Source organism: Chaetodon auriga, chromosome 18 (genome assembly GCF_051107435.1).
Source record: "Chaetodon auriga isolate fChaAug3 chromosome 18, fChaAug3.hap1, whole genome shotgun sequence".
In the NCBI taxonomy this organism is placed as follows: domain Eukaryota; kingdom Metazoa; phylum Chordata; class Actinopteri; order Chaetodontiformes; family Chaetodontidae; genus Chaetodon; species Chaetodon auriga.
In genome coordinates this window covers 12,818,268-12,846,018 of record NC_135091.1, presented here as the reverse complement: position 1 = coordinate 12,846,018, position 27,751 = coordinate 12,818,268, and the positions used below count along the sequence as shown (strand labels likewise).

Here is a 27,751-nt window from a genome sequence, read left to right as displayed (position 1 = left end):
GTGTAATTACTTTTTTGATTAGGAACATTCTAGTTTAAAGGCCAGGTGAAATGGCTTATTGAATTTATGCCGTTAAGTACTGCAGGAGACCGTCCTGTCTCATAACTTCTGGTCCTTTGTGGATAAGCTGGTGAGATACAACCCAGATTTCAAGAGACAGGACACTGCGTGAAACAGAAACAGAATTTGATAACTTGCTAATCATTTTTGACATATACTCAACTGGAAACAGTACAAAGACAATATATTTAATGCTTGACCTCATCAGCTTCATTGTTTTTTTGTAAATATGCTTATTCTGAATAACACCTCTTATATGACTACCATGCTGATATGTGCTGGTACTGTACCTACATGGTCTGCTGCACTGGCTCCATCTGCTTACTTATTGTTTATAGTCTGTTTGCATCTCAGCATATATTCATTACTACCTGATATTTCTGCACATACATGTCACAGTATAAATTTACTACCATTTATAAGCTGTTTACCCATCACTGTACATATGTATCCATCATAGTGTGTTCAGTGTATTTATATGCATTCTCTCTGCAGTCTGTTCTCATACTGCATATACTATTAGAGTTTCTTCATTTAGTTTTCCATTAGTCATCCGGCTGCTACAGTCTTATATTTTGATTTTATTGCACTCGTGATTTTCCCTCATACAGATTCTTTATATGTATCTGTAGGATAGCTAAACACTGAGCCTTCTCCTGCTCAAATCGTGTTCACAGAACAGCATCAATGAGCGCATCTGGTCAAGCTGACTTGAGAACCATCTCTGGAGCTGAAGCTTTAATGAGACGTGATCCCTTTAAAATCCCTGCCTGTTATCCCTTACATCACATCTCTATCCCGGCCGTGTCAGGTGCTTTTCTCTCTGTTAGAAAGACAGCACTTTTTGTAGTTTTAAGTCCATAAAGCGGACCTCAGGAAGCTCATAATATGATGTATAAATAATCTGAATCTTCTGGAAAAGTTAAATCATCAAGCTTAATGTGTAACCTTTCACACACTATATGCATTCTGTACCACAATCTGAAGGGGGCGAGGTCACAATAATTTTAACTATCATTATCTAATTACTTGGAAGGTATTACCTGCATTAAAACACTTTTTGTGATGCGGCTTGGCAAGCATTTTGTGCATGACATGCAGTTTTCTGCTGAGCTGTAAGTCTTGGCCGGCATTCAGAATGCACAAAACGCAGACAGTTGATGAGCAGTTTGTGTGTGAACGTGCGTTTTGTGCAGAGGGGAGGTGATTTATGCATTTCAGTGAGAGAAAGACTCCATTACATTAGCTGCAACTTTTTAATGGGACAATGAAAAGAAGGTTTTATTTTACACTTCGGGGGAATACAGTTGTCAGGAAATGTACAAGATCTAGTGGATGATAAAAGATGACGTCCTGTTCTAAAAACAGGTAACATAGAAGAAAACAGCTCCACAGTACTGAGTTATGTTTATTTCTCCGTTTTTGGCATCTAATTTCAAATGCACATCGAATGCTATTCTACAGGCGAATGACCTGCATGCAATTTCATTTAGTAAGTGAATGAAATATGTACAGACATCATGCTTGTTATGTATGAAATATGAAAAAATACAATGTTGCCCAGAAAATGCTATTTTAATTTCAATAATTATAAAACATTAAGACATGTTGTTGTTGTGGTTCCTCGAAATGGATCTTGGATACGTGTATCTGCTGTCTCTCTCCTCATTAACGATCTGCCCGCAGCACTCGGATAATATACATTTGTGATCAGACAATGTATTAACACTACCTCTAATGGAGTATGTTGGTTTATTCAGAGCTGAGTTGCCGATAGCAGGTGGGCGTGCACATGCCAATATCAAAAATACACTGCGTATTTAAAGTCATGAAGACAGGCCTCCCAGAGATGATAAGTTGTGTGTGTTGTATTGCAATAACATACCAAGCACCTGGCAAAGACATCAATGTTAACTGCACCATGGGTTAACATTAATTCATGTTCTAGTAGACCTGCAGGAGTAGGTTTGTGGTAGCTAATGTACAGTCTGTGTGTGTGTGTGTGTAGGGGTGTGTGGATGGGAGTGTGTATCTGTAGTCTGTGTGTTTTCCTACAAAAACTACGTGCATGCATGTGCGTCTTTTGTAAGACAGCCTCGGTCAACCTGATCCACCGATGTTGACCCACAGAAACTGTTTCTTTCCTCATCAGTGAAAAAGGTGGAGAATGCATTGATGGTAGAAGAGCGAGAGGAATTTAACCTCAGCTTCCTTCTCAAACTTCAATGATGTTGATAGACGGCACGGACGGATGAAACTGCAAGAGAAAGGAAAAATTGGAAAAAATCGATTACTATTGACTTTCTCCTCCAAAGTAAAGAAATATTTTGACCACTGTAGGCCAATACAGTGTCACAGTAACCTGATACTGTACCTGGATGAGGAATTGGAGCCATGGTAATATTATTTCAATGCTGGAAGACATTAATAGTCTGCATTTCACTGCAACTGCTGCATAGTAGGTGTTGAATTTGACACCAGTTTTCAACGGTATGCTGAGAGCCAACGCTAGCAATAATGTAATTCTTCATTCCATTGTTTTTTCAGGTGTTTAAGACCGACAGTCATCGAGATGTTTTCATTCACACTGATTAAATGTAGCCCTGATCTGTCTCCGTACATCCATAAAGAGTTTTCCTTGCTTGAAAAAGAACCAAAGCCTTTGATTGACTGATACTACACGCTTTTTGAAGTCCTCATCGGAACTTCTCTGACAGAAACCTTATTGAGGATTGGAAGCGGAGATAAACCGGCACGATGAGAAATCCTGCAGCGATTACCCCTCAGCTAATTTAAACAAGAGAACTCAATACTTTGCTACGGTAAATCCTAGCCAGAGGTCAACACTCACAACGCAAATGACCTCGCTTATCGATTCGGTCACGGCCTCATTACTGAACTGCGACTGCATTTATCTGCCCGCTGCTATTGGTTACCTTTTAAAAGCATTTCTCACATATTCAAGGCTCCACCGGCGACTCAGTATTATGTTTTTCAAGAAATGCAAGCTGTGTTTTTCCCCAGTGAAGTGTTATTTGATAGGGAGAGTTTCATTTTAAACGTCACATTTGCAACTCTCTCAGTATATCCATCATTAATCGTGGCGTGTTGGAGCTTTTTTTTTTTTATTATTTTCCATCCTCTACAGCAGAGCCAGATGCACCTGTATTCTGCTAAACTACAGTAATTGTGTTAATATCCAGCGTAATCAGGTTTGCAGTCGTGAAACGCCGAAGATGTGGTGTGCACTTCATGGCAGTTGGCTGAGCACACAGATTAGATTACGTTAATGTTATTGTTCGCTGGGGGGAACCGTTCCTGCAGCGAAGGTGCAGAACAACAAGAGAAACTTCACCTGAATGCATCCTTCAACACATCAGACACATTAAACACATTAATGTGGAGGTGGTTTGAAATGCTAAAAAAAAAAATTAGATACATCTCGGTCCAGACGCTCTGATTTCAAAGTGTCTTTTGCGTCACTCGCAATGCAACGTGCAATGTCAAATCCAGCGTGACGGAGGAGCAGCTGAGCAGAACCAGTGCAGACTGAGTTTGTCTGGTGCGACACAGGAGTTCAGTGATTGTTTGGAGGGCGAGATGATGCATCTCCATTATTCATGCTTCCACATCAGAAAGCCACATCAGCCGCCTACGTGCTACCTGACGGCAGGTTGGTGATGTCAGGTTAACAGTGCAGAGTGTCTTAAAGATTGGATTTGAGAAACCAATCGGATTTGCCCGCAGTCTGAGAAGAGAAGGCCTGTGTGGTCAGGACAGTGGACGTGACAGACAGCTCTGTTGTAACACAGGCTGTATTCACTCAGAGGACTCACCTTGCTCCTCAGCAGCCCTCCGCTGTGGTGCTCCGGCGTGCTCCGCTCGGACGACGGCTTGGCCTTCTCCTTATTGTTGCTGGAGTCGTTGTCCTTGATGATGTCATACTGCCGGCAAAACAGGGCAATAACAGCTGCCACGAGGTGAGGGATGGACAACACACACACAAGCAAAAAATAGAGGATAGGAATTCAGTCATGAGGCAGCAACTGTCACTCGCGAACATGTCACCACTTCCTCTAACCGAGCACGTTGAAAGGCCATGTGGATAATGGAATTCCGCTCCCAGGGGAGGGCGATGCCTGTGCCTTTATCTGAAAGCTTGGAGGAGAGTAATTCTCCACTGACTGTGCTTTCTTACATTTTTCAATCTGCCAGATGCTCCTCTGCCCACAGATTGGATAAGTACTGTACGCTCACAATTAACTTCCTTGCTTCACTGAATTTCGGTGAGAATGTGATCATTAAATATTCAGAAACTGATACGCAGTACAGTTCTGGTAATGACAACTGGAGAGCTGAATACTAGCACAGTGTAATTCATTTAATTAACTAATTCTCACTCATGCGTCACGTCATACTGCAGCTACACATTATTGTCTCCAGCAGACACATCCATGGGAGGCATCTCCATGTTTGCACTGCTTTGTTTCATGGGTCAACTGCAGAAGCATTTTAGCACTGATTTGTCTTTTAAATCCTTGACATTCCAGTTTGTTGTGATGTTGATGCAAATTTGATGTTTTTTAAGGCCTACACTACATTTCAAGCACTCACCGACAGCCAATAACGACACAGAAACATTACACGATACAGCAGATGAGATTGCATCATATCAAAGCAAAGAGTTCATAATTAAATTCTCTTATTTCACAGCTACACCAAGCAGCGGAAAGTAACACAGATAAAGGATAAAAGAACAGAAAAGAACAAATACATGCAGAAATAAACAAACTGTGTTGTGCAGATTATGAGCTTTTGATGGCTTGATGTGTCACTAAATGAGGGAATGAGGTAAATCTGACTTTGAACTGGGCTGGCTGCAAATGAGCAGTCCATTATGAACGCACATATGAGGTGTTTTTATTCTTTGGCGCCCACTCTTCACAGCCTCCGTGTGACTTTGGTTCCTCTCATTAGTATTATTTAACATCTCACTCGGGCGCTCGGGGGCGGGAAACCCTGCTCCTGGCAGCCTGTCAGATATGCCACTTCTCATTGTGCCTCAACACTTCATTAATCAGCACACTTCCGTGGAGGAATAGAAAATCATACTGGGACGGAGAACTCAGATGAAGAGAACGCTCAGAAAAGCATGATATCGGTTTGACATTGGTGTTGTGAAAAAGCCTAAAAGGGACGGGATGTTCACAGTTGTTCCATTTATTTCTTTCTGTTACTTGAAGTTTTCTGGACTCTAACTGCAGCTCAGTAGGGATCCTGCTGGTCTTGTGCTGGATGACCATGTCCCTTTATTTATTAGTGCCTTATTGATTAATGTGTCAATCTATTGATGTGGCTACAAGCCAATCTACTGTGTGAAACCTCTCTCAGATGTGCACCACTGGTCTCCATCATTGAGGCTGATAAAACATGTTAACATTCTGCAGATCCATTGGAAAAGTCCAATTATCTTTTAGCTTGTTAAGCAGGATTTTGTTGGAATTTCACGATTGATAACAACTGTTCAATAACATCCATGCATGGCATTTGGATTTATAGGTTGGACTTTACTGGGTCTACAGTCAGCTATTAATAACCTTTAAAAGATCACAGACGTGTGTGTTACGGTGTCACCCTGAAGGACTGAGAGCTTATGGTCATTATAGAGACAGTATCCTCACTATTACACATCAAACATTAATCAGGTGCTTAACTTGACAACTGATTAACCTCTAACTGTCCCAAAGCTAAATCTAGTCTTATCCATGTCGGCTTAGCTCCACTGATTTCTTTACATTTATTGTTAAACATTAACAACAACAGCAGCAATCAAAGGTATTATTCATGGAGCATATGACATTCATAAACGTGGCTGGTTTGGTCTGATTTGGTTTTGGTTCAGATTGATGCACAGAAATATGTATGTATATCACCTTTTCCCCAAATTACCACATCAACATCAGTCGGGTATGTGAAACAGGGACAAAAAATATAGCAGTCTCTCATGTGAATTACCAAAAACTGTCCTAATTGAGGCAGAAAATACGGCGCTCCCACAGGATGTTACTGCTTATATTTAGGAGCTGACTGAGAAAATAGGTTTTGGGGGACTTTAAAACATTTTTGCTCTTTGGTTCTGATTGTCTTCTCCTCTGAACTACACACAGTCTGCAAACCTACCTGCCCACATGACCAAGACCACCACAATTATGATCATCTCTCCTGTCTGTAGATGGCGGGACTTGTCCAGGCCCTGCACAGTGGGGTCATCTAGAAGAGAGGGCCGAAACACAAAATACTGAATACAATGTGCTGAATATTCTGTCCTTCGATAGAAGAGACAAAATGTGAGATACAGTAAAATGCAACAAAGCTGGTCAACATCACAAACAATGGCTTCAAACATCATGATGGAGCTGTGTTTCAGCTGAACACTGTGACTTTCACAAGGGCAGTGTTGCCTGCACAGCCTTTTTAATGCTTTCCCTGATATTGCAAGATCTTCAACTTACATTCTGTCAATGAGGGAAGAAATGGACAGTGTTTATCTCTCATGTCTGATTTGCCATTTAATAAAAAGCTGTAGTGGTTAGAAAATGTGATGGGCATTACCACATATCAATCCTGTAGCATTAATCCCCCTTTAAGTAGATTAACTATATGGGCCTATTTCCTCTCCCCAAACTATCTCTTTACCCGCGTGTATGGAAGTCTTCCAGAGCGCCACTCTTCCCAATTGCCTCTTTCAGTGAATCAAGTTGTCAAGGAACTGGCCCAGAATGCCAAGACTGTTCACATGAGAGCTATTCAGGCTCAGGGTCAATTGCGCTGCCACATTTGTCAGTCTTGGTAGTAGTGTGCACGGGCATTTGAGCAGCACAGCGGGAATTTAAAATGACCACAAATCACAGAAAAGTGCTTGATGCTAATTTAATGATATGTAATAAAATGTCACATCACAGTATTTTTCTTGATTTCACAGTTGTAGCTGTTCTCTTGGAAAAACAGTGTTTGTCAGGGCAGGCAGCACAAGCCTCTCACGGCTATCCAGGTGTCCTTCAGTTGAACAGAAATTATTCTGCTTGTCAAACGTTTGAAATCTTGGAAATTAGCTCTCTCTATTAGCTACAGGCTAACCGTGTGTGATCTAAGACTAATAGTATAGCAAATGAAGTGCACGAAACTCCCTCTGTCTCCTGCTGAGCCACGGTGGAGGGATACTTCTTGGTAGTAGCATGTAGCTTTCACTCTGCGAACGCTTGCGCTGAACTGGAGAACACATTTCTACATCAAATAAGAGCTTTAGATTTTCTCCCTTATCTCTTACAGTCGCCCAGTATCACCTCACAGCCAGTGTGAAGAGGAGAAAGGATTACAGCTGGCCAACTCTTTCGACCCACACGTGACAGCGAACCCAAGCTACACCTGCATCATCTCCTGTGTCATCCCGTTGCACAGCGAGCTCTGGAGTTGAAACCAGGCTGCAAATTACACTGAAATGTCAGATCAGGCCTCAGGTCAGTGCTCCTGCCAGTTGTTCTCCACTTTATTAATCCCACATCGCTTCAATATGTATGGACCCAGCCCGCTCTGTCATATAGTTCTTCTGCATATATGAAAAGTTATGTAGAGTTGTGTCTATGCGTGGAGAAAGCACTGGTTGCAATGTCGGGATGATGACAGCTCATTAAGGCTTTTCAGTAATCTTTGAGGCTTTTGTATTCTGCAAGACTTTCCAACTGATCTTGTTCTTGTTTGCAGCTTTCTAGTTCATCCAATGACTCTATATAACTTGAAAGAGTATTTTTGGTGCATGCAGGCTGTGCAGCATGCTGATAAAAGGCCAACAGTATGTATTTGGTCATATTTTATGCAGTACGTTTCATACCACAGAGTGAGTGAACAGAATTTTCAGATGACCTGAATAACATGTCCTGCTGCTGTATCATACATATTTTATGTAATATGCCATGTGATGCTCTGCTAGTGGAGAATGAGGGGATTGTGGTGCCTCTGGTGCACCAGAGAGTTTGTGTTGAGATAATTAGTCGACCTTCCTTCTGCTTGCTCCAAATCCCGTGATGTTGTTGGTGGCTGTGAACTGTGTCGGGAAGCCGTGTATCAACACGCCAGGGGTGCTGTAATGCTGTCGCACAGATGCATCATGTGATTTATTCTTGTATTATGTCTCCGTGAGACTGATCAATTGTTTTTAGGTTTCCCTGCTGCTGCACTGAACTTTGAGAATCAGAAGAACAAATCAAAGATATTAAGTTGAATCAACAGTAGCTCAGTAACTTTGCGAAATGTTAATCCCCGCATTTTCTCAGTTTTAAGAGTCAGGTCTTCACTTTATACAAAGAATTTACAGCTGTGGCTGCCAGTTGAGCACTGAAGTTTGCACAAAGATGTAAAAGACTACGAACCTTAAACAAAAAGTAAAAAATCCTCACGATTGAAAAGCTGTATTTCGGTAATATTTGGCAGTTTTGCTCAAAAAGTGATTTGAATGATTCATTAATTATCAACATATCTGCAGATTTGGTGATTTCACCATTTTCCCCACTCAGCAAATCAGCTGCCTGTTAACTTGTATGCATAAAAACATGAAGGCGTAAAGTTGTGAAATTGTGTAGAATTGTGCATCGAGCGAACGGCGTGTAGCCTACGTCTGTATCCGTGCCGTTAATGGGAGAGCCTGGGTGTAGCTTCTGACTCAGCAAAGACAGCCTGGCATCGCTTTGATGTGTAACACAGTAATTGTGTCTAAGGGGACCTCCTACCTAGTTAGGTTTGACTGCTCAAGGCATACATCCTTTGAAATGATTCTCTTTTTGCTCTCTCATGTGAAGCAGCTTGACAGCTTATTGGCAGCAGGAGACATTTCCAGCATGTTTTTTGTTTGGGAAGGATTTCTGGACTGACTGTGGCATCATGCTAACAAATACAGCATGTTCACTTTACCACTCTTATAACAGACGTCCAATGGAAATCCTTTGTTTTCCCTTCATTATGCTGGAATTATACTGAGTTCTTCAAAAAAATGCAACTGCACATACATAGACATTGCTTAAGATATTGCTTACAACAAAAATGTAGTAGTCTTATGTCAATCGATTTGCTGCACTTAAAGCCAGAGCCATGCTCCTCTGACCGCAGCTCATCAATGGTTCGCCCTTGAAGTCCATGCACAACACATAAATACATACTTTGATTAAAAGGGTTCCATGCGACTAATGGAATTGAAATAGAAAGATGTATTGATCCTAGAAATCCCCAGTAGCCCATTTAAATTCAAATTCTCCGGTGACACATGGCACACGCCATCTTGCCCAGAAATGCTTTATATGAAATGGATGGATGCTGAATCTTTCCAGGCCAGGTACATTCAGTGGCATTTGCACTAATATGCAATCACATTATCAGAGAGAATTGCATTGAGCTCAAGAGAAAAAAAAAATAAAAGCATTATTGATTCGTGAGTATCATAGCTCCGGCTCTTGTGGATGCCTGGTACATACCAAAAATCAATTTAGTTTCAATAGGAGGCGCTTGGCTGTGACAAAGGATCTCTGAAAATGGCTCTATGATGCTGGAGCCAGCTAGTTTAAAAAGGCTTTTAAGGAACAATGATCAGCAGCAAGATCCTGAACAACAAGTGTCACATTAAATTAAGGTTCATTAATGTTTATGAGGAATACATACGACATGTTGTTATTTTAAGGGGGAAACACTGTAAACATCCTTTCAGAGCTGGCAAAGGCTTGGTAAGAGACAGAACTGTAATATTAACAAAAAGAAATTCAGTAGTTGTGGGAACTAACAGTGTGGCCTCAAAGCAGTATATAGTAGAAAAGCCTAGTTTCTGTACAGTTTAAAAGGGAAATCAGGGTAATTAATGTAGTTGACGTGAAAGTATATTTGCAAAAGTGTATTTTTTCTGCTCTTTGTAGAATGGATAAAAATGTGTAGGAGACAATAAAAAGCTCCCAGAGCTTCCCATTAAAAGTGATTCAGCCAGCTTTTATGAAAGCCACAGTTTACAATAGCAAGCATCAACATTGCACTCGCTAACATGATTCAAATGTCCAGTGGCACCATTGCTAGCACCTTATCTTTATAGTAATTTAGCCATTTATACAGGATTAAAAGATGAAACGTCAAACAATTAGCATGCAGACATATTTTTTTCTGTTGTTTTACTGGTTTTCCATCACACCAGCAGAGCTAATTAGGTTATTTGTCTTTGCAGTCATTCAGCTAGCGTCTCTATCTGAGACCGGGATATTAATATCACAATATTAACAGGCTATGTATTAAAAGAGTATTAGTCACAGCTGTTGTTTGTGGATATTTCCCTGGTGATGTGTGCATTGTGTGTGTGTGTCACTCTGTCCACAATTAATTTGCCAACAACATCAGAATATACAATACACAACAGAGCCAAACATGAGAAGAGAAGCCGAGCAATAAACACGACAAGAGTTACGTAAAGAAACTTGATGTTATTGGACTTTGAAAGTGGGGCATGAGAAGTCAGCGGTGCTGGCGTCAGATTTATGGAGAGCTGACACTGATTGCTTTTACACTTCGAAAAACAAACTCCCACAAATGAAGCTCATCCACCGAATGGGCTGTTTTTCTGACCCACTTGGAGGCCTACACATCCTGATTAATGTTGCATCGTGAATGTTTTCCGAGAGTCTTGGAAAACCAGTAAGGCTGTAAGTCTTTTCATGCTCAGCACTTTGTTCACATATTGATGCAAGTTAGCTTTCTAAAATCCACCGCTTTTAACTTCCAACCAAGCCCAGAACATCATTTCCTCAGTGTTTGATGTAGAGCAACAAGAAAGGAGTGTAATGCCAGTGCTTGTATTAGCGTAATGGAGAGCACGGAAGCTCCTGTGTTGAACTTGAGCCTGAATTTGTCTCTTTCTCTTTTGCCGATCTTGCCAGCTTAACTAATGGTACCAAACCTGAGTCAGCTGAAGAGAAACATTTATGAGTCACTTGCATCAGCACTTCCTATTTTCACAACCTCAACCAGACCATAAGATAACAGAGGAATTAAGTGTCAGGCCTGGGTCGAGACCAATGTCAAATGTAATTGGCTCATCCCGAAATCATGGCTGAACTAATGCAGAGAAGATTAGCAAAGGAGTTTTCTCTGAAACGCAGACTCTTCTCAAATGCTTATAATAGAAAGCAAATAGCTTTTTCTCACTCTTCCCTCATCTGCGCTGGAAGAAATCGAGAGCCACTGAACATATTCTCTGTTGGTCACAGTCTTCATTTTTCCTCCGGCCCATGAACCGAGCCCAGACACAGAGCCGAAGTGTTTTAGAGAGTGTGTCACAATCCTGATTAGGCACACGGGTTGATATAGAGTTGCATAAATTCAGAGGAGCTTGCCTGCAGCCACGCTTGAAGAGTCTGTCAATAATGAATTGTTGTCTAGCAGAAAGCAAGAAGCACATAGAGACCCCTCAGAGAGACCCTGTGAAAGGAGGCTTCAGGTTACAGTCATGCCAGCACTAGCCTTCACCTCCTTTTCAATGTCAGGGTACTTAAAATCATTCAACAGCAGGAAAAAGCGAATGTAACGGTTGCTCCTGTCTGTGCCTGTGGCCGTACCGTCTACGCTAGAATGAAAAGCAAAGCATTATGTTACGTAACACAGTGAGATTAAACTGACCTGTTGTGGCATCATCAATTAATTATACTGCATTTTGTCAAACTTTATAGCACTCGAGGAGACGTTCTGAGCTAACGTGATGCCTGGTAATTAAATGATATAAATTGTTAATAAATCTCATGAGGACACCAAAACACAGAATGAATCTATCCTACGAACTAATTGCCTGTGTGTCCAAAGCTTACACCTCTGTGCCACAAACCGACATGATTCTTTCATTAAAGTGAACATTTAATTTGTTCCTCGTTGCTTCTGCTTTGCTAGTTTGACCAGGCTGGCCATGTTCAGCTAATAAAGGGATGCGTCATCCAGTGCAGCCTGTTGTTTTTTCTCTGTTTTTCATAGTTTTTAGTCTCACAAGCAGCTCTAAGGGTGTCAGTGTTGGTTTGCCTGTTAGCACTGCTTTTGTCCGGGCTGAAATATCTCAACAACTGTTGGATGGATTGCCAGGTAATAGGGTATAGACGGTTGTGGTCCCCAGAGGATGAATCATAATGAGCTTAATGATGTCCTGGCCTTTCCTCTAGTTGCCCCATCAGGTCAAAATTTGCTCAGTACTGCAGTTAATGATCAAATAACCCACAAAACTAATAGCATTCCCATCAGCCTCAGCTGTACATTGTGTTTAGTGCTAATTACCAACTGTTAGCATGCCAACACGCTAAACTAAGGTGGAGTACACCCTCAAAGAGTTGCTTTCATGGCTGTAGGCTCTCAGTTTTGTGAATGTGTTTTTTTAGTCTGACTCACAGGATGCAGGCTCTCGGTATAAGCCTGCCATTGGCATTCTCCTACCCTTCCACTATCTGTGTGTTTCCAAAGTCGCCGTCTACATGAAACAACCTCTGGGCTAGCATCCTACACGCTGAGGTGTAATACATGTGGTTTGGAGCACACACACACTATTTTGCAAAGGCACCATCCTGGGCAAGATGATTGTGACTGGTTTAAAGCAATGCAAACAAGCCAGAGCCTGTTTTTTTCCTACACCAGAATGATAGTGGGTTCTTTCTCCAGCGCTGGCACAGTGGTGAAACAAAGTGTGGAGATATGTCCGTCTAAACAAGACTAATAGTTTTTAAACAATAATGGAGCTCCATGGCAAGGAGATATAAACTCTGTGGCTGCATAAACAACTTGTGAGCAGGATAGGTTGGTTGTTGGTTGTCGTGTTTTCAAATGACTTGACGATGATAACAGAAAGATTATTCCTGCCTCATCCTTTAGTTTTAAGAGGTTTAATAGTATTTGAGGAAGCACAAGCCCTTGAACACAGACAAAAACACCTTTTTTTCCAAATGAACTTTGCCATTAGAAATTATCAGTACCTATATCTCAGAGCATACCTTGATTGGAGCTGTTGGAGGGGAAGCGGTCTGTCTTCTTGAGGGTGCGAAAATGGACCTTCTTGCTGGCTTGGCTCTCCCCATAGAGGCCAATTGACTGGACCTGGATGATGTAGTCTGTCTCTTCCTCCAGGTCCCAAAGAACACAAGAGCGGCTGGTGGTGTTGACTTCCCGAATGAATCGCTGCATGTGTCCTTCCTGCCTCTAGGGAACAAGACAATGGATTGATCTATTGAGTGGATGCAATAATCAGCAGAGTGGGCAATGAGTTGATCAAGGTCACCACACAGAAACACCAGGCCTGTAAATGTGTCTCGTAGAGGGACACTGTCTTCTGTAAAAAGTCTTGTTTCTTGACTTTATGACTTTCATCTTTACAGAGCAATAATGCATTAACAATGCATCACCCTCCAACATCGTAAAAAAAGCTAAAAACAATCACAACCCTCGATATGGGACATGACAATCTGAGACGGAGGTGACCAACCAGAAAATATTCAAGGTGCTGGCGAACGACATGCTGAGTACTTCATTATGTTAACAGTTGGCACTTCATTTTTGCCATATGGAGCCCTGACAGGAAATTGAAGAGTTATGCCGTCAATATATTCTGATTAATTTAGGCCGCAAGTACCTTCAGTCACAAGTCTCAGACTTTGTTCTGACCTTTCAAAGTGTTATTGGAGCACTCAAGACCCAAAGCTGTGAGAATTATTCCTCCTTCTTGCATGCAGAGCTCTCCTCTCACCGTACTCTCTACCTCATCTACACTTCAAGTGGCTTTGGGCCAGATGTCTGCTTCTGGTGTGTTTTTTATTGCCCTGCCTGACAGAGAGATCAAATAAAACAAAAAAACCATGTCACTCTTTGTAAACAATGAATAATGTAATAATTAAACTGCCTTATGCACTGGAGGCAATTACCAAACGTGTTGAAATTGAGCTAACATGATGAACATCAGTCGCATGAGTGAATAGTGAAGTTGAATCACTTGCTAATGTTATGATCTGCATGAAGCATAAACATGATTACAGCAGCATATGGAATCCAGTCATGCCGTGTCAGCCTTCGTTGGTTCTCATATTTTAAGCCTTTGAATTTGTGCATGCTAAAAGAACGCAGTTTGGCAGTCCCACATGCTTCTGTGCATTCTCTGCTGTGGCCGTGTTGTCTCTTGACAGACCATGCCAAGTTTTACTGTCTTCAAGCTTGAAGGCGAGATTTAGTCAGCCTTTCCGCATGTTAAGCAGAGCTTTAAGGGGTTCCTGAGAATATACACCCAGATGAAAACACATCTTTATTTAACCAGGATCTTATGCGTATGTGCTGCTCCTTACTCAGTATGCTGGACAGACTCATGTTAGATGAGGTGTTTGCTGAGCTCACAAAACCTCCTCTACAAACTTGGAGTGAATAAATCATTTCATTGTCTGACAAAAACACATTGGGATTTTATCCCAATGTGTTCCACAGGTTGTCAAGACCTGTGACATGGTTGAAAATGGATTCCAGGTGAACTTCTTCATTCTAGCTATTGGCTGGTCGGCTTGCCAACAACATTTCAACAGAACACGATGAAGGCTCAATGCCAAACCACCAATGGCTCCAGCCAAGAATAAAACTGATGTAATTTTCTCTTGTTGGGGCTTTTCTGCTAACCTGATTCATATTGGAAGTTTAGGACTTACCTGCTGCGAGATAGAGAAGCCAATTATTATATCTCCCTCTGGAACCTCCCATGATACAGTTGCCGAGTCGGCCCGCAGGTGCATGACGGACACGTTGACAGGAGCCGGTGGCCTGTCTGGAAGAAAGGGAACAGAAACAGAGGGATCTGTTCATCCACCCACTCCTCTAGATATTAAATTAGCCGTGCCATCTGTGTCCACACTGCACCTGGAACGTCTTAAGCATTGTGTTGGCACTGTGAACGTGGCACAGGTGTTTGTTTCTGAATTAAATGTGAATAACCGAGTCTCAAAAGTCATGCGGTCGGGTTTGTGGATGATAGTCAGCAGCACTGTGGGACACCGGCTCTGTGTCATCATGGTACATGAAGCTGTTAGACTAAAAATGCCATTTTTTAACGCCATCCTTTCTGTAGTTTTGTCTGTTTAATGTGGATTTTGGATTGGTTTCAGTAGTACTTTCCTGTTCATGGTTTTCAGATCCACTGTCCTCAGACCAATAAACCATCAGGCTGCCATCTTTACTGCGATTGTGTTTTTGAAGGAAGGACACTGATAGCATCACATCACTGTATCGACTCCTCTGACCAAACAAATATTTCAAAGTAGTAAAATTAAAATGAACATCTCAGTTAACTCCTTAACTAGCTGTTTAAATAATCCGCTTCCTTGCATTTTATTATGAACCTACAGAACTACTAAAATCACAGATGTGTATGAATTCCTCTTTCCCTTTAAACATCCTTATCAGTCCACCTGACAGACTGGTCTGTCTAAAGTAACCGCAGTGTCTGTTTCACGTCCAGCTCCCTCTGATAGGGTTACGTTTCTTCACCCAGTCACATCGTGGCCATCTATCATGATTTGGTGCCCGGCAGATGTGCTGATTGTGAAGCGGGATAATAGCCTGGGAAAGTAAAAGCCAGGAGAAACGGAGGGGCGACAGATCTAATAGAGGACCTCGTACGACTTCACAATCGTTCAGGTCAGACAGATTGTAGCCTGCCTCCCAGGAAGTTTGCCATTGGCTGACTGTTTAGCTCTGCATTCTCCTCCCCTTCTGCTCTCTGCGTGTCACCACTTTTAAAGTCCCCGTCACTACGAGAAAAAACCTGAATGACCTCCAAGCTAGCAGCCTACAAGCTGAAAATGACAAGTTACCCTAACCTGGTCGCTAACGGAATGAACTTAAACAAGCTAGCAGCTGTCACCTTCTCTTTCGGGGGGATTTAGCCATTTTAATACCAAGGCTCGCCTCCACATGTGCAAATGTTGCACAAAAAGAAGTCCCCTCCTCCTTGCTGCATCCTGGCCTTAGTGACCACCAGAACGATTGTGATCAGTTTGAAGAAATACAAGCAAGTGAGAACACTTTTTTCCCCCATACCAGAATGATAATGGGTTTAGCCTGACCTTTCTCCAGCACTAACACTGTGCTAAAATGAAGAGCGAAGATGTGTCTAGCTATGTGAGACTAGATGGAGGAGCTAAGATCTGATTGGCTGGGCAGATGGAGACCTTGAGGCCATCCTCAGGGCTTTTGTTGTGAGTGTGGGGCTAATGGACTTTGTGTGTTGTCGCAGAAGGTAACTGGTACTATGATGAGAGGGTCATGTGAGTGGAAATGTCTTGAGCTGTCAGATATGTGAAAAGAATTATAAAGATGGTGTGGGAGAAGACGGTAGATATATAAGTATAGACGGACTAATACGCTTTGCCTAATGAGTTGTAAGGCTGCTCTTTAAGTACCAGTAGTAAGATTTCTAGATACGGCTTTCTGTAGCACTTCACTACAAAGCGAATATTAATTGACATTTGTACAGTCAATTTGTATTTCAAACGCTTTTATTAACTCATGAGCATGGGCATAATAACCCATAACACAGTCGTCTTGAGATGACAGCCAAAGGCATGTGCTGTACAAGGACAATATTTCATCCAAAAAGTGCACTTCAGAGAGAAAGATGAAAGGCAAAATGATGAAATTGGGGGCTATTTCAAATGATTTGCTGTTTTCTATATCGGCTCCTCTCACATCCCTCTCCTCTTATCTCACTGTGTCTCCCCTTTTATCTGTCCCTCTCTCCTTCTTGCACTTTTGTCTGTGTTATCTCAGAGACAATCAGCGATGGCCTGCTCTGTGCAAAAGGTGACATTGAGGCAGATCTCAAGACCCGCAGGTTAGACGAGGCTATCAGTCTCCCACTGTCAGCCCTTGTGGCATTATGAACCAAGGGATGGGGGGGTCAAGGTCAGACACAGGCACGGCGCTCGGTTCCTCGGGCTCGTGACACACTCAGAGATTGGTTTCCGGAGGGGGAGCGAATAAGATGAACAAGAGGCCAGACTAATGCTTAGCCTGCGATAGAGAGCACGAGAGGAAATTAATGTTCCAACTGTGGGGAGAAAGTGGGCTTAGCTGTTGGGATCACTGTTATCAAGAGGTTAAGAGGTTACGTCTGTCTCATTTTATCCACTTAATGGGAAGCTTATGGAGGCATGTGCTGTAATGTGTTAGGTTGGACATACAGTAGGTTAAGAGGAAGGAAAAGGCACATATAGTGCGTACATATTGTCCTTTATCTCTGGGAGAGCTGCGGTGAATGAGTCACACATATATTTACAATAATGGTTCCTGTGTCCTTGTGCCTTGGCTATGTCTAACTGACAGCTAATTTAGTGTCATGAGCTTTTGATTATAATTAAAGCTATTAACAGTAAACTTACATCACAACATGCTAGGACACTGATTGGCTGAGATGCACTTAACCAACCCCTCCTCAGGTGATTCATTTATATTTCCTTGCAAAACTGTCACAAGCTTTTATTTCTAAAAGCCCCACACAAGCTTAGATTCATGCAACTGAATCATCCCCAATACACACTTTGCAAAAATACAACCCAGATTCAAAAAGTTGGGGCTTTTTGTAAAACGCAGATAAAAATAGAATTCAATCATTTGCAAACGAACCGTGCCGGCATCAAATTCAGAATAAATATATATTTACAAAAATCAAAGAAGTTGATGAGGTGAAACATTAAACATACTGTCTTTGTACTGCTTTCAGTTGAGCTTATGTAACATGGATATTGATTTATTTTGTAAGAATGAACCTGACTTGTTAACACTGTCAAGCCTAAACTGCCATCAGGATGCGTGGAACAGCACACACACTCTCCAGAGTCAGCTGCAACATTTATCCAAGACATGACACGTCCATTTCTTCTGAAGTTCATTGTCCTTTAGGTAATGGGGGTTACAAACAGTCACGCATGAGCAAAAAAAGCAGCCAGTAACCATGATGCATTGTCTGCGGGTCATTTACTGGTGATGGAGCGAGTGGCGGTTCAGTTGAAGCGGGCCATGAATCATCACTAATGTATAAGTGCCCTCCTCCCATATGATGTTGTTTCCGTTGCGTGCGGCGGAGCAGGACGAGTAAATTTTCAACTTGAAGTACCGAGGTAAGGTGACTTCTTTGGCTGTAGACCATAAAGAGCTAAAACTGCAAGCTAACATTGCTGCATTTATTTCAGTTAATACAGTAGAAGCTCATGATGAATAAGAAAATCCCCAATATTTAATCGCTGTTGGCTCATGAGCAGACAACAGATGCTGCGATTTTCTAACGCAAATATTTTTATTGATGCAAAGTCCAATAGTCCAGTCCTCTTCCAATGCTCCCTTCCAGCTTGTTTGATGTTCCCTTCTGCAGTATTAAGTGTCATTGTGGATACTTCAATGTTTGTTGTTGGCCACGTGTTCCTGAGTAAGCCCCACTCCACAGAATGGGTTATATAAGATCTGAAATCAAACAGCAATAGGTCACGGTGGCCGAGGCGTGTGTCAGAGCAAACAAATGGTAAGACCCTCTTGGGATGTGGGTGCGCTGCCAGGATGAATCATAGCATATATAGCCAAAGCCCAGCAAATCAGCTACTTCCCATCTAAACAGAGTGCACAGAGATAGTGAAAGAGCAGGTGGATATCTGAATGGCTGACGAGCCACGTGGAAAGGAGCCCAGTCTGAAATTGTGAGAGTGAGGTACGGCCGCGGCATCTTATAGTTCGTCCTCTGTATTTGCTGGTGAAGCACAAGTGCGCAATATATCCTGACTTAGGCGTCATTTTTTCATTGGTTGCTTACACTGTATATTCACAGCATCAGGGACGAGATTGATGGGAGATGCATTTTATGGTCAAACGGGAAGATTTTAGATTCATCCCAATGAGATGGGTTGTGCAGCTTTGGATCGCAGGCCACCTCGGACAACCGTGACACGCAGATTAGAAAGAAACAGGAAAATGAGATGTAAGTGAAAAAGTGGAGATTGCATCAAGTGTCGGATTTACCAGGAGCACAACATGACGGATGGCATGTCATCTCTGTTTCACTGTCTCCAGGAACCACCTCTGTGTTTGCATTTAGCACCTGATATGGATTATTGAATGATTGAGCTCATGAGCAAATAAAAATGTCACCAAGCTCCAATTGAACTTATTGTTTAAAGGCCCTTAAGCACTTAGTATCAGACGCACTCTGCAGGTTAACTCCTCCTCTTACCTTCTTAACACACTTTTGAACCCCTTTCTTTCCTTTGAATCATTTCAAACGATAGAGGCAATTTGAAAGCTCACGCATTCATTTACAGTTGGTAGTGTGACAAAGTGGCATCAGAGACAGAGACAGAAGCTGCTACTACTTCATTTTACAAGCAATATCAAGTCTAACACGAACGAGTGTGCTGCTCATTATTTGCGACTAAATGTTCAAAAATGTTCCAGATGATTGATCAGCTCACCAACAACACAGCAAAACTCCCAAAGGTGCATAATTCACATTGCTTCAAACACTCATAGGAGGACAACACAGCGGTTAACTACAGCTGCCTGTGTTATTGATCATATTTCAGTCTCAATTACCTCTAAGCTGGTGACAGTTTGAAGGACTGCTTGTAATGTAATCCCTCTCTAACACTAATAATGCCTCCGTCCCCTGTGAGATCATATATTCAACGGCATCTTATCAATAAAGGCAATAACTCAAAACAGGTGCCCTGAATTTTGATGTGTTGCCCAGTTAATCTTCAAACAGCTTCATCTGGATGCGTTTCAAACCCAGTCGTGGGAAGTCTAAACGTTCTCCTCGACACAGCGGGAGGTTGTCACACTGCTGCTCGCGGGCCTCCATGCTGCAAATTGCCTGGTAGTGGAGCTCTTAAGCAATGTCGTGCTGGTTTAACTCAGCTGCAGCACTCTCTGCCCCTGTATTACCTTTGAAGACCATTTTCTTGTTTCATCTCTGAGCTCTATTCCCGTCCGAGATCCTGCCTTTCTTTCAAACGCGATGCCATGTGTGAGAAAGGACTTCACGTGATCTTTGATCGGATCTCTATGATATATTTAGTGCAGCATCAACAGTATATTGGATCCAGATGAAAGGGCTTGTCCAGCCAGGCGTGGCTAAGTCCTGTGCTTTTTCCTATACATTTTAGAGCCTTGCTACAGTAGGAGCACTTACTGTGTCTTCCTTTAGGTACACTCTGTCTTCTTCCTTACAGACTCTGAGGCCGAGTGGGAACAGATGGGACCGGGTGCAAGTCTAAGGTTAATGTAATCACTGGCCAAACCCGGAGGCTTTGCACCCACAAGCTAACATTACTTCATCATCCCAAATCTGTAAAAGCTACCATGTAGGGATGTGCAGTAGTAGATCTATGAACAAATTGTTTACAATCACTTTGTAATCTTATTGGCTGTAGCCGATTCTCACTGGTTTTATAGATCTAAACACCAGTGTGAGCTATTGTATGAAACTCAAAACACTGGAGTGAATAAAATCCATGTTTTTCCACACACCGCTGTTGTATTTGTCTGCCATGTGACAGCAGAATAAATTACGACGACATGAGCAAACACTGGCCCTCACCCTGATGGATTCAGCCCTAATACACAACGTCTATTTGTCAAGAATGTGTCGCCAGGTTTATGAACAGCAGATTGCCAATTTGAAGAATGATATGAGCCTGGCCATCCAAATCAATCCAGCAAATTCTAATTCACATTAGCTTACTGCCTAAAGCCCTGCTAGGCCTCAAGAGGGATTCATTTCCGAGCATGTTTGTTTTCAGACTGTGTGAATGTAAGTATGAGTTCCTACACTGAAGCATTTCTTGTCAGTTTGGACCAAGAACAACTTCTGTGAGTTTACACTGTTTGACGTGAAAAGACTGCATCATACTGCAATTTTTCTCAATGACATTCAGATGCTGGAAGCTCAATCCGTCATGTGGACCAGCTGTAACTTCTGCGGGTTTTTACAAATCTGCAGTGTTACCAGTCCAAATTTCAAGACCTGTGCCACGTAGATTATTGTGTAATCATGACTCACGTTGAAAAGCATGCTCAGCGGATGAGTGAAAAGCTTTTCAGTAGGTGAGATGAAAGAAAAGCAGGCTTCATTATATGCCAGCATTCACCATCCACCACTGCATAATTTCAGTATCACTCTCAGAATAATTAAGGAAGTTCCATTAATTGAATTACCAATGAGAGACCACTGAAATCCTCTCTTTTGCTGCTCTGTTAGATAGTAAAATATTTAATGGACAACCTCAGCATGAACCAAAGAGGCTTTCAATTAATTTAGACCTTTCTCTGAATGACGTGTCAGTGAATCCCTAAGTCTCATAGCATGCACAGAGCTTGCAGTAATGAATTCAGCACTCATTTTCATTTACTTTGAAGCTCATTGCAACAGCCAAATTTCTATTTATGCGTGCCATGTTCATTATTCTAGCAGCAGCTTCTCTGGCTCTTGACAGCCCGCATGCAGAACTCCACCGAGATCAGAGATGCTCTTGCGTTTCGCATGTCAGCGCCAGAACATGACAAGAGCTCTGAATATCTGTATCAGGCACCCAGTACACACACACACACACACACCCCCCCCCACAGAAACGGTGAAGTGCCAGTCTGATTCTCTCAAGGCGCTATCACATGTAGGACTCAGTTCCCTTGAGAGCCGAGGGAGGAGGTGATAGACTGGTAGATAAAGAGACAGAGATACTGTGCATGCACATATGCACATAGAAGAAGATCTCTGTTACAGAAATGAGAAAGATTCACAAACTGAGCTCGCGATGGAAAGAATGCAAAAATGATTATACTGGGTGCATAGACACTCTTGTAAATGAGACCGCATACAGTTAAACCACAGGCGATCTCACTGTAAGCAGTGTTGGCTGCACAGCTGGTGTTTCGGTGGCACATTATGTCAGAGAAGTGAGTGTGTTTACGGCTTTTACAAGTCACAGTGTTCAGCAGTGCCATGGTTTAAGAAGAGGGTTGAGAGAAAGTGCCTTCCAAGTGAGCAGACACAATGAGAAAAGGCTGGATGTGGAAGTGCAGACTCTGAGACTCTTTAGGAAAATATTGACAGGTTTCTTGCTGTAAACACTGTTTTTATTATTATTATTATTTTATGCATAAGAAGGGCAAACAGCCAAGGTTATCCTTCAGGGTGTTATGTAGCAGTGAATTTAAGCCTAAAATTGTCACAATGTCTTGTTTTTATTCAAAGAAAGTAAGGACAGGTGCAACAACCCTACTTGTGCTTAAGCATGCTTGTAATCTCTTCTATATCTCACAAACAGGTGTTACTGGATGAGCTGGCTGTTATACTGAAAAAATAAAGTGAGTAGAGCTGAGCATGAAAACAATATTGTAGGTCATGTGTGCAGCGTGTGCATGAATGAAATTGGATGCATCATCAGGTGCAGATTAAAGCAGTGACTTGTTCACGTTTTGTAATATTTCATATAAGCTAATGTCGCATTTGACGAGGCTGCAAAGTGCACAGTGACTGAGTCCACTGCTATAGAGGCTTATACTTACTTGCTCCTACCAAGAACATGTCGCTGCCAAAAAGCAACAGGACCACGGAGTTGACCAAAACAAGCAGACGAGCCATGTCTCGGTGGGTTTCGTCGCTCTCCTCTGTTTAAAACGCAGACGTCCTATGCTTGAAGGGCAACTAAATAACTGCAGTTCATTTTTTTAACAACATGCTGGAATTCCCTTCAGGAATGGATGAATGGGCGCTTACTGGTCGAGTCGGGCTCGAGCGGGTCAATAAATGGATAACCAGTCAAAGTACGTAACAAATGATGTCTCCAGAAACATCTTGTCGAGCCGAGACGTGCTTCTTCATTCAGGGGTTTAAATCCACAAGTCCTTCGTCCATGTTCTCACGCGGACGGACATTAAATGCGGTGGCTGAAACTGTTGACTTCCCATCGTCCCCGGGTTCACACAGGCACGAGGAGGTCGTGGAAAAGATGACGCTCACAGGCTCGTCGCGTGCCTTCAGCACCGCGGCCAGCGCCTTAAGTTTTCAGACGCGCTCGCGCCCCGAGGCTCACACCTGATTGTTGTTCATTCACGCACGCGGGGTCGCTCGTCCTGCAGTCCTTTACGGTAGCAGCCTATAACACACAGCCTGTAACAGGTCTTAGCGCTTCAGCTCAAGTGCACGCGCAGCATAACCATGATTAATCTTCCACGTGCCATTAGAGGAGGGGGCAGCGGCAATACGCCCACCTGGGCTGCAGCCGCTGTGTTCACACTGTAGCCTGCTTCTCCTGCCGCTTCAGTATTTCATTAGCAATACCACAAGGTGATATTTACCGCAATCAGGTGAGCAGTGTAGATGTTAGAGAGTGCTGTCATGTTGCTTTGCTCGACAGACAGGATGCTCCAGCCTTCACTCAACTTGTGATGAGACATGTCATAAGCATGAAGTGGTTCATTCAGCCATCGCCCCTGTGATCTGCACACAACCCCAGCAGCAGCAGCAGCAGCAGTAGCAGCAGGTCGATGCTGCTTCTCGGCCATCATAGCCCCCCCAAAGACACCCCGTGTTATCAGGAAGATGAATCACGTTGATAAGCTGAGTGCATTGCCTCCTGGGACAAGCGTTTCACGTCCGATTGCTTGTCTATAGGGAATCTGCCGGCACACACTGCGGTCCGCACTGAGAAGAAGTCATCACATGTGTGGGAGACTACTTGTTCAACAGCTTCCAGTGAAAGACAGATGAGTGGATGTGGAAAGCAGATCATACGAATCTGAGTTTAAAACAACAACAAAGGGAGCAAAATGAATCCTAAAGCAGTTTGCCCTCTTTCAAAACTTTACCTTCACATCTTTGTCTGTGAAATTAACCAATTAAAGAAGTTTTTGTGGTCAAGGAAACACACACACACACACACACACACACACACACACACACACACACACACACACACACACACGTCTGAGATGTTGCCATGGTTTCTATGTGATCATCAGTGCTCATGTAAGCCAGAGGAGACAGAGGCTTTTGTTTAAGAAAAAAAAAAAAAAAGATCATGATGCTGTCACCTGTTACCAATGAACCTGTTTACCTGTGGAATGTTCCAAACAGGTGTTTTTGGAGCATTCCACATCTTTCCCAAACTGTCCCCCCAAAAACCATCAGCAAATTCTGTTTTATATATATTTTACAAAGCGTCCCAACTTTTCTGGAATCAGGGTTGACGGCTGTCTATTTGCACATTTTTGTGGCATTTATCTCACTGCGAACTTTTCAGTTTTCCTGAATGGAGGCGCTGACACGTGGGGCTGCTGTGGTTAGCGCTCACTGCCCTGCCTGTGCTGTGTGATGTTAAGTCAGTGTATTATAGAGGCTCCACTGAACAGCCAGACGGTTCCATTTCTTTTCAACTTGTGTATCAAACATTATATCCTTCCCGTTATGTACTGAACTCGCCTATAATACCACATCAGTTGGATTTTCTTCTTCCAGTTTAGAGAGTTACACCATGGCTTGTTCCACTGCAGCTCGACCTGCTGTGCTAACACTTTAAATCAAGGTACACATTCACTGTTAACTAGCTGCTTATTAGCATGCATGTTGGCTCTTTATTAATCATTATAAAGTATGCATTGATGCTTTATTCTGCATGAAAATATTCTACAACTAGGTCGTTAGCAGTAAAGAGTTTCACCTCAATAACCTCCTAATTCCTGCTTATTGATAGTAAGTAATAAAGTTTCTTGTACATGAATTACAATCTTAATAACCCAACCCCATAATCAGCAGAATAAGGCATCAATAAGTGCTTTTTATACACTAGTAAATGGTGAATATGTGTATCTATGCGTTACCCCTAATGAACACTAATCCTGAGACTAAAAATCAGGAAGATACTATTGTGCTGTGATTTGTGAACAAGGAGCTTAATTCTCCCACATTCTTTCCAGTAAGTTGGGATGATTTTCAGAAGAGAGTTCTTGGCTCACACACAGCTATACCCGAGACTGTACCTGGCTGGGGATTTATATCCTTCGCCCCTAAAAAAAAAAAGCTTTTTGCTGTCTCTTTTCAATGCTGTAGATGTTAGCCCTCCTTCACATTACAGAGAAATATCACAGAACGATGTCGCACTAGCCCTGCCGCCTTGAGCTGTAACATGAGCCAGAATTTATGCAAAGTCTTGGCAGCATTACTTCCTTCCCTGTGTCATAAATTACTTTAATCATTAGTTCACGTGGAACAATTATTAGAGGACATAAATCTGTCTTAACAGCAAGTCGCTGACTGGTTGGATTACAACATGATTGAAAACATTTTAAAGATGTTGGTATCAGACCTCTCAAGATCCAGACAGCACCAGTAGTACAGACCAACTACTGTATCACTGTCACAAAAAAGGCAACAGACTGAAACTTTGAGACAATAATTCATTTATTGTTCCCAGTTGGCTGAATAAATGTTGGCATTGTATTATTTCTGCAAACCACATATGTTCAAACTTTAAGTTTCTTTAGCCCTGACAACACTGCGGTGAAGGGCTGGTTAGGTTTAGGTACGTAAACCACCTAGATTTATCTCATATACATGTACAGGTAATCTGAACTACATGGCTTTGATCCCTATAGAAACGTTGATCTATGTATAAAACATACAAATTTAACATATCTGTGGTTTGCAGAAACATACAATGCCAACGTTTTATTCTGGCGACTGTATTGTTTCATATTGATCAACACAATGAGGACAATGAGGAGCAAGAATGGCAAGAATTTCCATATCAGGTCCACCTTAAATACAGTAGCAACCGCTATCTAATGCAAGAGCTGCTGTAGTCGGTATTAAAGGTTGGGTTTCCACAGAGCTTGGAGTCCCTCATAATATTTTCACTCCTCTAAAAGGCCTATAAAAGTAATTGATATGAGTGGAAAACAGAAAATACTGAATAATTGATCAAAGTGGTAGATAGATTGGTTGGTGGCTGGTTTACAGAAGCATTAAACAGAGAGTGTTGGAAAGCTAACAAAAGCTTCACTCACATTAGAAAATGTGCAATGATGAATTATATGAACGGCTTTCAGCGGAACTGAACCGATCTATATGAGCAGCACTCAGGCTTATGGCTTTTTAATTTTGCATAGAAGCACTCGAAATGCTCGCCACTTCATTTCTGCTTCACTCTAATTTTGGACGGAGTTGTTTGTTTTCAGCATAATTGCTTGCCTGCACCAGTGGCCCCTTTTGCTCAGCTGTTTACTGCATGAGGGAGAGTCGTCCTTCAGAGTAAAACACTGGGTCTTACTAAATTAATTCAAGCTCTGTGCAGCAGTAATAGATGGATTTTCACTCTCGCAGCATTTGTTACTGATGATTTGTCTGATGCTGAGTTACACACGCATCCGTGCAGGTCTTGGAATATTGAAGCAGAGAATTTATTTCTAACAGACTGACAGTGAAATAGTGTCGCTCTAATGACTGTAGAGCTGACCTGTTGTCTCGGTTGCACCGAAGGTTATGCTTGCTCTGTTTTCTCCAAACTGGTGTGACATCTTTCCGTTCAGACTCAGACGCTGACTGTCGGCGTTCACAGTGGACTATTTCACAGATTGCATGTAGAAATGATCTTGTTTATTGCTGTTAAGTGCTTTAAAAGTAGACATGGTGGAGTTTCCTCACAGTGTCAGCTTGCCATCACCTCAGCATCAAGAGACATTTATAGTAGGGATGCACAACATTGGATTTTTGCCAACATCCGATATGCCAATATTTTCCAACTCATTTTGGCCGATTACCAATATAATTTTTTTTCCAGCTAATTGCAGAGAGCATCAAATCTCTCCACATCATAGACATACTCGTGCCGCATGTGCATAATTTATCTTATCTACTGGGCTGATACTGATATTATTGCACATCTCTAATTTAGTGCAGGTTTATGACTGACAGGATATTAATGAAATCGCTATTGTTTGACATGTACTCACAGCTCTATCCAATGATCCCTGCATGGTCACCATCTGTCATGTTCTAAATGTGTTCGTTTTAATTTGATGTTATTCATCATCATCAAAATCACAATTATTTTTGCATAGAAGATATAGTGATCCTGCAAATGCGCTTCGACGGTGCCCTTTTTGCTTTAGCCACTGTGTCCTTTAAAGAGCGTGTCACCTTCACATTGCTGGACTATTGGATTAATCTTAAACACTTTAACATAGAAATAATTTTATGCAGGCGGTGTCTTAAAGAGCTTGTTTTTAATGAATACATTAAGCAGGCAGATTTGCAGAGAACCCTTCTAAACAGCAGAGGGTCACCTTCAAACTTCTTTGGGGGTTTGAACCCCATTTATCCCAAATCCCCCGCTCTATACTTCACATTTTTTTCTGTGTTGCTTAGTCATCATTTAAATTGGAAACGTTCAAACAAAAATCTCGTGAGGACGGGGTTTAAAATACCACAAAAAAAGAAGGAGAAAAAAAAAACTTTACCTGGCGAGAGGAAAGAATCAAAATGTTAATTGCTTGGTGTTCAGTGCCCAGCAAGAGAACTTTGTAAGTAATGAGAAGGCAGAGAAGTGGCAGGGATTTAATAAGTGACTGC

The 27,751-nt window shown here is 42.1% G+C and overlaps 1 protein-coding gene across 1 annotated transcript; it reads right to left on the bottom strand.

Moving 5' to 3' along the window:
• Nucleotides 1-1,302: 1,302 nt before the first annotated feature.
• fndc4a (fibronectin type III domain containing 4a) lies at nt 1,303-23,706 on the bottom strand. The gene is made up of 6 exons (XM_076757049.1): nt 22,690-23,706; nt 14,793-14,908; nt 13,104-13,308; nt 6,241-6,330; nt 3,897-4,030; nt 1,303-2,317 (listed from the first exon to the last, which is right to left on the bottom strand). The coding sequence occupies exons 1-6, from the start codon at nt 22,763-22,765 to the stop codon at nt 2,276-2,278; spliced, it is 663 nt and encodes a 220-aa protein (XP_076613164.1). The 5' UTR covers nt 22,766-23,706; the 3' UTR covers nt 1,303-2,275.
• Nucleotides 23,707-27,751: the final 4,045 nt, after the last annotated feature.